This window comes from Brienomyrus brachyistius, chromosome 1, assembly GCF_023856365.1.
Source record: "Brienomyrus brachyistius isolate T26 chromosome 1, BBRACH_0.4, whole genome shotgun sequence".
NCBI classification, from domain to species: domain Eukaryota; kingdom Metazoa; phylum Chordata; class Actinopteri; order Osteoglossiformes; family Mormyridae; genus Brienomyrus; species Brienomyrus brachyistius.
This window is the reverse complement of record NC_064533.1, coordinates 47,955,544-47,965,928: the sequence shown is the minus strand read 5'-3', so window position 1 is coordinate 47,965,928 and position 10,385 is coordinate 47,955,544. Positions and strand designations below refer to the sequence as shown.

Here is a 10,385-nt window from a genome sequence, read left to right as displayed (position 1 = left end):
GTAACCGTGCTGGTCTGAAGTGGACGTACCGGGTTGTGATGCACTTACACGGGGCGCTCTCTATAGTCCCGTACCGGGCCGTGACATACCTACACGGGGCGCTCTCTATAGTCCCGTACCGGGCCGCGATGCACCTACACGGGGCGCTCTCTATAGTCCCGTACCGGGCCGTGACATACCTACACGGGCGCTCTCTATAGTCCCGTACCGGGCCACGATGCACCTACACGGGGCGCTCTCTATAGTCCCGTACCGGGCCGTGACATACCTACACGGGGCGCTCTCTATAGTCCCGTACCGGGTCGCGATGCACCTACACGGGGCACTCTCTATAGTCCCGTACCGGGCCGTGACATACCTACACGGGGCGCTCTCTATAGTCCCGTACCGGGCCGCGATGCACCTACACGGGGCGCTCTCTATAGTCCCGTACCGGGCCGTGACATACCTACACGGGGCGCTCTCTATAGTCCCGTACCGGGCCGCGATGCACCTACACGGGGCGCTCTCTATAGTCCCGTACCGGGCCGTGACATACCTACACGGGGCGCTCTCTATAGTCCCGTACCGGGCCGTGACATACCTACACGGGGCACTCTCTATAGTCCCGTACCGGGTCGCGATGCACCTACACGGGGCGCTCTCTATAGTCCCGTACCGGGCCGTGACATACCTACACGGGGCGCTCTCTATAGTCCCGTACCGGGCCGTGACATACCTACACGGGGCGCTCTCTATAGTCCCGTACCGGGCCGTGACATACCTACACGGGGCGCTTTCTATAGTCCCGTACCGGGCCGTGACATACCTACACGGGGCACTCTCTATAGTCCCGTACCGGGCCGCGATGCACCTACACGGGACGCTCTCTGTAGTCCCGTACCGGGTCGCGATGCACCTACACGGGGCGCTCTCTATAGTCCTGTACCGGGCCGTGATGCACCTACACGGGGCGCTCTCTATAGTCCCGTACCGGGCCGCGACATACGTACACGGGGCGCTCTCTATAGTCCCGTACCGGGCCGCGATGCACCTACACGGGGCGCTCTCTATAGTCCCGTACCGGGCCGCGATGCACCTACACGGGGCGCTATCTATAGTCCCGTACCGGGCCGCGATGCACCTACACGGGGCGCTCTCTATAGTCCCGTACCGGGCCGTGATGCACCTACACGGGGCGCTCTCTATAGTCCCGTACCGGGCCGTGATGCACCTACACGGGGCGCTATCTATAGTCCCGTACCGGGCCGCGATGCACCTACACGGGGCGCTATCTATAGTCCCGTACCGGGCCGCGACATACCTACACGGGGCGCTCTCTATAGTCCCGTACCGGGCCGCGATGCACCTACACGGGGCGCTCTCTATAGTCCCCGTACCGGGCCGTGATGCACCTACACGGGGCGCTCTCTATAGTCCCGTACCGGGCCGCGATGCACCTACACGGGGCGCTCTCTATAGTCCCGTACCGGGCCGTGATGCACCTACACTGGGCGATCTCTTATAGTCCCGTACCGGCCGCGATGCACCTACACTGGGCGCTCTCTATAGTCCCGTACCGGGCCGTGATGCACCTACACGGGGCGCTCTGTATAGTCCCGTACCGGGCCGTGATGCACCTACACCGGGCGCTCTCTATAGTCCCGTACCGGGCCGTGATGCACCTACACGGGGCGCTCTCTATAGTCCCGTACCGGGCCGCGATGCACCTACACGGGGCGCTCTCTATAGTCCCGTACCGGGCCGTGATGCACCTACACGGGGCACTCTCTATAGTCCCGTACTGGGCCGCGATGCTCCTACACTGGGCGCTCTCTATAGTCCCGTACCGGGCCGTGATGCACCTACACGGGCGCTCTCTATAGTCCCGTACCGGGCCGCGATGCTCCTACACGGGGCGCTCTCTATAGTCCCGTACCGGGCCGCGATGCATCTGTACGGGGCGCTCTCTATAGTCCCCGTACCGGGCCGCGATGCACCTGTACGGGGCGCTCTCTATAGTCCCCTACCGGGCCGCGATGCAGCTACATGGGGCGCTCTCTATAGTCACGTCCCTAGAGAATATTGTACTGATATTCCCTGCACACGTACCACAGCAGTGAGCATTTACATGTATGTAACAGATTTATTACCTTGTAAATTGTCTGTAGGGTTTGCAAACTACCCCAGCGCTCATCAAAAGCATCCATGTTGGTATTTAAAGTGAACGCCAGCAATCGATTGTGCACAGTCTACCCAGAGCTGCAATGGACACAAATGTGGAGTGCAGTAGGTGTTTCGTTCGTGGAAGTGCACAGTGACGTGAAACACATCATAAACGTTCGAGTGGATACGTCTTCCGGTACGTGTGCGGAGACGTATTAACCAGCCTTTAGGCTGCAGCCCTCACTGAAACACGATTTGATCTGGTGTCTGTGGTCTGCACTACTCTCTTAATTATACTGATCTCTGCGTCTCCCTGTGATGTAACACATGTAAGAACCTCCTCTATCTTCTCTCCCCCACATCCGCCCTCTCCTCCCTAATTCCCATCTCCCTGCTCTCCTCTATCTCCCTCTTCTCCATGCTCTCCTCACCTCTCCCTGTCTCCCACATCGCTCTCTGTCTCCCTCGGTTTTCCCCATCTCCCTCCCCTACCTCGGTCTCTCTCCTCTCCTCTGTCTCCATCCTCTCTGTCTGCCTCCCCCGTGTCTCCCATCTCTGTCCTCTCAGCTCTCTGGCTGGCAGCAGATGGCTGGTGAAAGAGGAATAGAGGAGCAGCTGGTGGAAGTCATGTCTGATCAGGATGTAAGGAGATTTTTTTTCACATTAGTTATCAAATGTATACAATGTTTATATTGTGCTGTAACTGTAACCTTAAGTAACAGTGGCAGAAATTCCCAGAATTAGGGCCTTCTGTAGTATCTACTGCAGTTCATAACTCACCCACTACAGCACACTCAGACGCTCATTTTAGTGTCTGTTTGTGTGTGTTTACACTAATTCCCAGTTTCTTTCCCTGCTCCGCCAGTATGGCCCGCTTCCTCCAGCTGATGGAGAAGCTGATGTCGATGGCCTACAGCCCCATGGAGGAGGAGTTCGTCCTCCGCTTCCGCAGGCAGCTGGAGATTCCAGTCCTGCAGGCAGCAAGTCCCGGCCCCTGCAGCTGGACGAGAGGGGCGTGGGGCTTCAGCACTGGAGAAGGTGATGTCAGAAGCCAAACACCGGTCTCACAGAGCCCGACACAGTACTTCACTCCTCCAGAGTCTCCTGCGATGATTCTGGTTCCTCAACTCTCTTCCTCTGGCTCCCTCAGGGAGGAGAAAAACTGCCACAGCCACAGCAGTGATGCGGGACAGTGGCTCCGGAAAGATCACTGTCAACGGGATCGACTACACACAGTACTTTCCTATTCTGCAGGACCGGTGTGTGTGTTTAATCTCTCAGTTCCCTGCTAAGCCTGGTTCTGTTACACGGTAGCACTGCGCACCACCTGACACTAGCTGGTTGGAAGCACTATAGGCATCTTAACTAATACAATATGCCCACCTACTGGCCGGTTTGAGTATTGCAGTCGCTGTGAATCTCTGGAATACTTGTCATACCGAAGACGGATCTCAGCAGCCTGGGCTAAATGTGGCTTGCAGGACATTTGATAATACAGAACTGAATGGATTCAGGCTGAATTTACCTCATTTACTGCAATCCAGTTGAGTGAATCCAGTAGAGGTGGTACTGTGGTAGTTCAAGACATAGACATGTAGTTGTTTGCAGATTTTCCCAAGAAGGTATATACTAATGCACCCTTGAGAAAAGTACTTCAGCAGGAACCCTTTAAGGAAACCATCCAGCTGAGTAAATAGACACAACACTGACTGAATGAAATGCCAACTAACAGCTGAAAGTGTAACTTTTTGCGAAGTAGCATAACCCCCCCCCCCCCCCCCCGCACAGAGAGCAGCTGATGTTTCCCCTGCACTTCCTGGATCGGTTGGGCCGACATGACATAGAAGGCAGTGTGACTGGGGGTGGGCATTCTGCCCAGGCGGGGGCGCTGCGACTGGCTATTGCGCGAGCTCTTTTGAGCTACTCTTCTGAGAGCGAGATGGAAGCCATGAGGCAGGGTGAGACACACACCACACACACACACACACACACACACACACACACACACACACACACACACACACACACACACACACACACACACAGTCCACGTGTCCATATCTTTATGGGGACTCTCCATTCATTTCTATGGACATAACGCTAATCCCAGCAATGACAACCTGAACCCTAACCTTAATACGTAACAAACAATACACAAGACTTTTGGCATTAATAGTTTTTTGGGTTACAGTCACAGAATTAAAAAAAAAATGGTCCCCACAATGTCAAAACAAAAGGTTTTTATTCCATTGTGGGGAAATCTGGGCTGTCGTGTTGACTGCACACAGCATGCGGCGCAGTTACGAGGATGTTTCCGTCCTTCCATCCTCCTCATCGACCTTAACCTTCTCTCTCTCCCTCTCTCCAAACCAGCTGGTCTGCTGACCCCCGACCCCAGGGTCAAAGAGCGCAAAAAGCCAGGCCAGGCCAAGGCCCGGAAAAAATTCACCTGGAAGAAGCGATAGTGTCGGCATCGGCCGGGGATCTAGAGTCTCGTCCTGTGACACAGATTACCTGGAACTGTATGGTCACGTTTGGTTGGAATCCCCAACATCTCAGAAACCTACAGCGCAGTGGACTACAGAGATTCTGTAACTTTGTTGGCCTATTTTGTGAGCCTGTCATATCCACAAAAATATAATTGCAGCTGTAATATTTAAATAAAGGCTCCCTGAAATGAAAAAAAAAATCATTTGGATCAATTTTTATTTAATCTCCTCCTCCACTTCAAAGCAAAAGGTAGTGAAATAGCAGTTCCGAAGTTTCGCCACACGGGGGCAGTCACTGATTTCAACTTTTATTTTTATTACAACGCGTTGTAACCCACCTGCTATAACAGTATAATTACTACAAATGAAAGTTAATGTAAACGATCTACCTGCAGTGAAGCACATCCCTTTGACTGCTTTGTTGCCATTGTGGATCTCTGAACAGTTTTTTCGTGGGAATTTGGCAGGATGCAAACCACTGATGTGAATAAGGAGGATAGGTGCGTGACAGTGTGTAATACACGACTACTGTGTTTACTTACATTTGACTAAGACGTGCACTGAATTCTGTCTGTGATTCAACTTTTCTTAAATGCATAACGTATTAATTTACCAGAGACAAAGTGTTACCTACTGATCCACGTTCGTTCATCATTAATCAATCATAACGGTTCATGTATTCATGCATTTATATTTGTTCATGATTTATACTTGAGTAGTAACTGAGATACTAAGTACTTGTACGCTTCAAGTAAAGTGATACTAATGCATTTCAGTGCAAATTCAACCGTGTGTCGCCACATTACGAGCGATTCTTTGGCTTCCGTTTGGTGAGATAGAGCCATGCAGTGAAACCAAGTATGATGCAAAAAGCAAGCAGCCAAAAGCTGGTCACCTGCAGATGTATCGGGGCGCAGCCATTGTATTTATGAAGCAATATCAAGATTAATATTTAAATGTACAGATAGTTCCAAAACGGGCCAGTGAACGGGAGATGGATTTTAATCATTTATGCAAGGATTTCATTAGACTTTGGGGTTCTTTGGACATGCATAACAACCAGATTGTTTAAGGTATTCGTTTCAAACCAGAATTTTTTTGCATCCGGTTTTTAGTAACTTTATTCCAATTGATATTACAGAATGATTCGATTACGTAAGCCTTTCCAACAGGGAGCGGCTCTTTTTGTATGTATTTGTATTTATATTTACTGAGCATTGGTACAGTGTATTTTCTCTGGGTTTCCCCTCATTTAATCTGTTCCAGATGGAGGAGTCCCTCCTGCTGGCCAATCAGAACCAGCAATAATTTCCTATCCTAATTAAAACCAAACCCGATTCACCTTCAGGAATTTGGCAAGCGCACAGTTTACAAGGTCTTAAAATGAATGTTTAAAAGAAACTGACCCAATATTATCGCTTCGGAAGAAGAAATGATCGTTCGCACTAAAGAACTTAATTTTAATCAGATAAAAATGTTGGTAATAAGAAGGTTGAGAAGCGACAGAGACACGTGAGCGACCGCAAAGGCTGCTGGGATCGCTGAGAGGAAAATGGCGAAATGCGCAGCCGGGCGCGGAGGCGCAGATTCGGCTGCAGCAGAGGACGTCGCCGAGCTACAGATGCTGCTGCACCCCGAACTTCTGTCTCAGGACTTCATCCAGTTGATGTTACAGGAGGTCAGAAGCTCGCTTGCAGATTCAGCGGGTCTCAGGCTAACTATCTAAGGGCAGCTGGGCTTGTTTTGGAGGCCGTGTTTACCGTCCGGCGAGGCGACCTTTCGCTTACGGGGCTGTGTGTGTGGCTGAGCAAACCGGGACGCTGCGACACTTATGCAGCCCGGTAGCCTGATGCACAGGCTGTAATGACGGTCTCCCAACAAATCCAAAACACTGCGATACGCGGCTCTTTATTAATATGTGACGTTAATGCGAACGGGGTTGTGGGTAGATGTGTTCAGCACACGTGTAATGTGACCTGGGGCGAGTCTCAGTATGTGTATTTCGCCGTACTTGCGTTCTCATCTACACATTTTACGTCATCTTCCATTGCCGAAGACCAGATCCAATTCTAAGAACACAAGTACAGTGGGCTGTAAAGATCCCTGGGGGTCATTCTTGCCCCGCCCCAAATATCATGGGATATTTATCCCATCTGTTCGGGAGCAATATGAGTGTGGCCACAAGAAAGTTTACTCTTTCTTGTCTTACAGAAAAATATACACATTGGGGAGGATGTGAAGGCTGACCGGGACCGACTGACGGAGCTCTTCATGCAGCACATCACCCCAAAGCCGCAGCGGAAGCTGCCCCAAAGCCGCTGGGGAAGCAGGGTGGAGAGGAGGAGCCCCACACGATCACATGCACATGGGTAGCCAAACTCGCCCGTCCAGAACCAGAACCACCCATGGGCTTATTGCATTGTCTGCTGGTGATGTCCCACAGAATTTAAATCTGCCTAGTGCTGATACTGTGTATTGATATTAATCGTTCTGTGTCATTTCTGGGGCTGGCTACCTGTGCCGCTGTTTGTCAGCTGAGGTCTTTAGTAATGAGCGTGACTTAGGCTGAATGATTCGCGTCTTGTTAAAAGCGTCAGAGTTTATGATTTGGTCCTATTTTCAGGGCCAGCAGTGAGATTTTCTACACGTGAGCTGCATATAGAAAGAAATTCAAGTATCGTGTTGTGATTTCTTTTTTTTGCTATAAATATTGGGATATCGATGTAACAAAAAAGTTAAATGTACCCAAAATAAAATAAACCCAAACTGAACTTGTTCACCAGTATAGTCCATGAAATAAGTTGATGTTGCCGTAAGTTTCTCAACCAATCACTGGCTTTTGATCGATATGGCATCTTTGCAACCCAGAATATTTCCATTCAGTGGAAGCCGATTGTCTTTCAGCTACCGTTTCTTGTTCGCTTTTCTCCTTCACTCATTCATGTTAAATTCCTTGCAAATGCTCACGCCGTTTGTGAGTCCAACAGCAGGGAATGATTTTGATTGGCTAGAAGATGATTTTGATTGGTTAGGAGTGTGCATGCCGAGCTCATGCAAATGTGCCCTGGATGTTATACTGTGTTTTTTTTTTTTTTTTTTTTTAAATCATACTTGATTGTTCCTTTTCAAGATTATCAGTACAGTTGTGAAGTTTGCTAAGTTTTATTTCCTATGAGTAGAAATGTTTGAGCAGAGCTTATTTATGATCTCAAGAGGACCCCCCCCCCTTCCCAAACACACATACACACTTAAATTCTGTGACCTAGGTTTCAGAACACCACAACTGTATTGTAAAATAGCATTGCTTTTTAAAATGCCATAGAATATAGTGTAATGTTTTGATAGACATAGGTTGTATTTTTTCATACTACTCAACCTGGCTGACTATTGCAGTCCCTGTAATGTGATAATTGCATATGTGTATTATGCATTGTTGACATTAATATGGCACATTGCCCAGCCATAAAAGCTCTCTGAGGTCGCTGATCCCTGCTCTGTCCGGACAGCTCTGTCTCCTCCAATGAGAGTGGCACCCGGAAGAGGCAGATGATCGTGTATGATGGCAGCCCCACCAAGACGGGCGCCATCAAACTGAAGAAGCCCGAGGGAGCTCCGGGATCCGGCTCGATAGATCGCCTCAAGCCCCCTCCATCCGGAAACTTTGCAAACCCTATCCGCAAGCTCTCCAGCCCCCCTGCGAATCGTTGCAGCCCCAACATCACCACCAGCTCCGCCAGTCCAGCACTTACGAGCCACTCAAGGAAGGAGACGACAAAGTCACAACCCCCCCCAACTGTTAAGTTAAAACGGGTGGCGACCAGCGAGGGAGACTCCGACAGCTCGGTGCGTACATGAATCGATATACTGCCCCCTAGTGTGTATCTCTGTTTTCCAACAAAATATGATTTTCAAAATGTGTCTGACTACAACTACAGTCACCCTGCCTAATCTGATCTTGCGTTATGGTGTTATATCACTTTCTTGTTGTGATTCCTCCCGTGCCATAGGGGGAGCTGAAGTCCCCAGAAGTGAAAAAGAAGATCCAGCCCATAACGTGGCCATGAGTCTGCACTCCTGCAGCAGGGGATGTAGAAGCGGACACAGGGTGGGGGACAGTCCAGGGCTTCTGGCTGCATGACGATCTCAGACTCTGGATCGTCTGCTCTGCTGCCATCTGCGCATCACCACAATGTTCAAGTGCCCTTAGAGTCCTGAAAATCAGTCGCCTCTTCCAGGAAGTGAAGTACATACTACGCTACATCCTGTTGACCCCCAAGTTATATGTTCCATTTTATAATGTCAGGAGTCACTTTTGTATGTAATTTTTTTTTTTAACTTATTAAACGATAGATTTCTCCTGAGGCGGCATTTAAATGGCTCTGATATTAGAGTCTAGCCAGGAACTGTAATGGAGGATAGGAGTTGCGGTAGGAGTAGCTATTTCCATGGAAACAGTGTTCCCCCTCTGGACCACATCATGCTTCCCCTGTGGTCCATGGGCTCCCCCCCCCCCCCCCGGTGTTGTGCAAAGATTTGCAGTCCTGTCTCACATGCTTGATAACGCTAAGGCTTCGGAGTGGATTGAGCGCTTGAAGATTTGAGTGCTGCTTCAACTTTTATACGGACTTATGCTGTGACACAAGCAGCAACTAGCTCTGACTCCTGGATGTCCTAGAAAAACGAGCAGCTGCTGTGATGTCTCGTGTGGAGTAGGGGATTGGGGAAGACTGTAGAAAATACAGCAATAGGTCATGTCTATTTCCAGAATTTTGAGGGAAATGATTGACTGCTTTTATTGGTTTATTTTTGATCATCGGCATGTGGTGGGTGTGTTTTGGAGCTGTACCGTATTATTTGTGTTGGAGAGCTGAAAATACATGCTCTGTATGAGTTGCGAGTGAGAAAATCCAATAAAAAGACTGTCTGTCTCTGTCTACCTGCGGCTGGGTCTGAATGAGATTAGAGCAGAAATGGAAGCTGAGGATTTATTTGTATTCAGTCCAGCCAAGAAGTCTGCAGAGAGATGGAAATGCATGTTACACCGGCAGCTTTGCTAATTTCCTGTGCGGTTAAGGCAGGACCGAGCGATTAGCTGTTAACGTAATTAGCTGTTATATAATTTCTGTGTAATATTTACGAGTTTGTAAAATCTCAGAGAAAGACATAAACACGAAGTAAATGATCTAGCATCTGTGCCGTAGCTGTGAAATAAGGAAGGGATGGATCTTTAACTGGCTGGGCCGTATGGGGGTCATGAAGCAGATTCTGCTGTGGCGGTTCTGCTGATGCTTCTGCGTTTCCAGGGCGACCCGGTGCTCCTCGCTGGCCCTCGCCACAGTCGGGACACAGGATTTTATCCCAGTGCGTGAGGATGCTGCGTCTTGCCAGTGACACTGCTCAGTGCTTGTAGGCTAAGCAGTGGTTGTGCCACTGACGCTGCCTGGAAGAGATGTACTTACTGCCCCCGTCGCCCTGCAGGGATGACTGATCTGGAGTCAGATTGTGTCGTCCCCATTTAACCATTAACAGCTACTTAATTTAATGGCTGCTTCCATTTAATATGTTTACAGCTTAGGCTGCTGTTGGATGGTCACCAAACAAAATGGCACCTGATTGTATTCCTAAGACCACAGTTATTCCTGCCAGTTTGTCTCAGGTTACGGTGATGAGAAGCGCTTTTAGGTTTAGGGACAGACCAAACCCAGAAGCCTCCCTACTTGGGAGTTTTTATTTCCTCTTCTCTGTTGTCAT

At 49.7% G+C, this 10,385-nt stretch overlaps 3 protein-coding genes across 3 annotated transcripts in view; all 3 read left to right on the top strand.

Moving 5' to 3' along the window:
• Positions 1–2,706, top strand: part of LOC125743883 (uncharacterized) — a 2,987-nt gene extending 281 nt beyond the window's left edge. Inside the window, exons 1-5 of the mRNA XM_049015967.1 lie at positions 1–179; positions 359–763; positions 809–1,348; positions 1,395–1,484; positions 1,530–2,706. The exon at positions 1–179 is cut by the window's left edge and continues 281 nt beyond it. Of these exons, the coding sequence (XP_048871924.1) occupies positions 39–179; positions 359–763; positions 809–1,348; positions 1,395–1,484; positions 1,530–1,865 (1,512 nt within the window). The 5' untranslated portion in view covers positions 1–38 and the 3' untranslated portion in view covers positions 1,866–2,706. The remainder of the gene's footprint in view (positions 180–358; positions 764–808; positions 1,349–1,394; positions 1,485–1,529) is intronic.
• The window catches only part of mrps9 (mitochondrial ribosomal protein S9), an 11,868-nt gene extending 7,031 nt beyond the window's left edge, over positions 1–4,837 (top strand). The window contains 6 exon segments of the mRNA XM_049015971.1: positions 2,713–2,747; positions 2,750–2,783; positions 3,008–3,183; positions 3,296–3,404; positions 3,934–4,103; positions 4,519–4,837. Coding sequence (XP_048871928.1) covers positions 2,713–2,747; positions 2,750–2,783; positions 3,008–3,183; positions 3,296–3,404; positions 3,934–4,103; positions 4,519–4,610 — 616 coding nt within the window. The 3' untranslated portion in view covers positions 4,611–4,837.
• A 1,151-nt stretch (positions 4,838–5,988) lies between these two features.
• Positions 5,989–9,570, top strand: c1h2orf49 (chromosome 1 C2orf49 homolog). The gene is made up of 4 exons (XM_049015970.1): positions 5,989–6,312; positions 6,846–7,003; positions 8,141–8,477; positions 8,642–9,570. The coding sequence occupies exons 1-4, from the start codon at positions 6,187–6,189 to the stop codon at positions 8,696–8,698; spliced, it is 678 nt and encodes a 225-aa protein (XP_048871927.1). The 5' UTR covers positions 5,989–6,186; the 3' UTR covers positions 8,699–9,570.
• Positions 9,571–10,385: the final 815 nt, after the last annotated feature.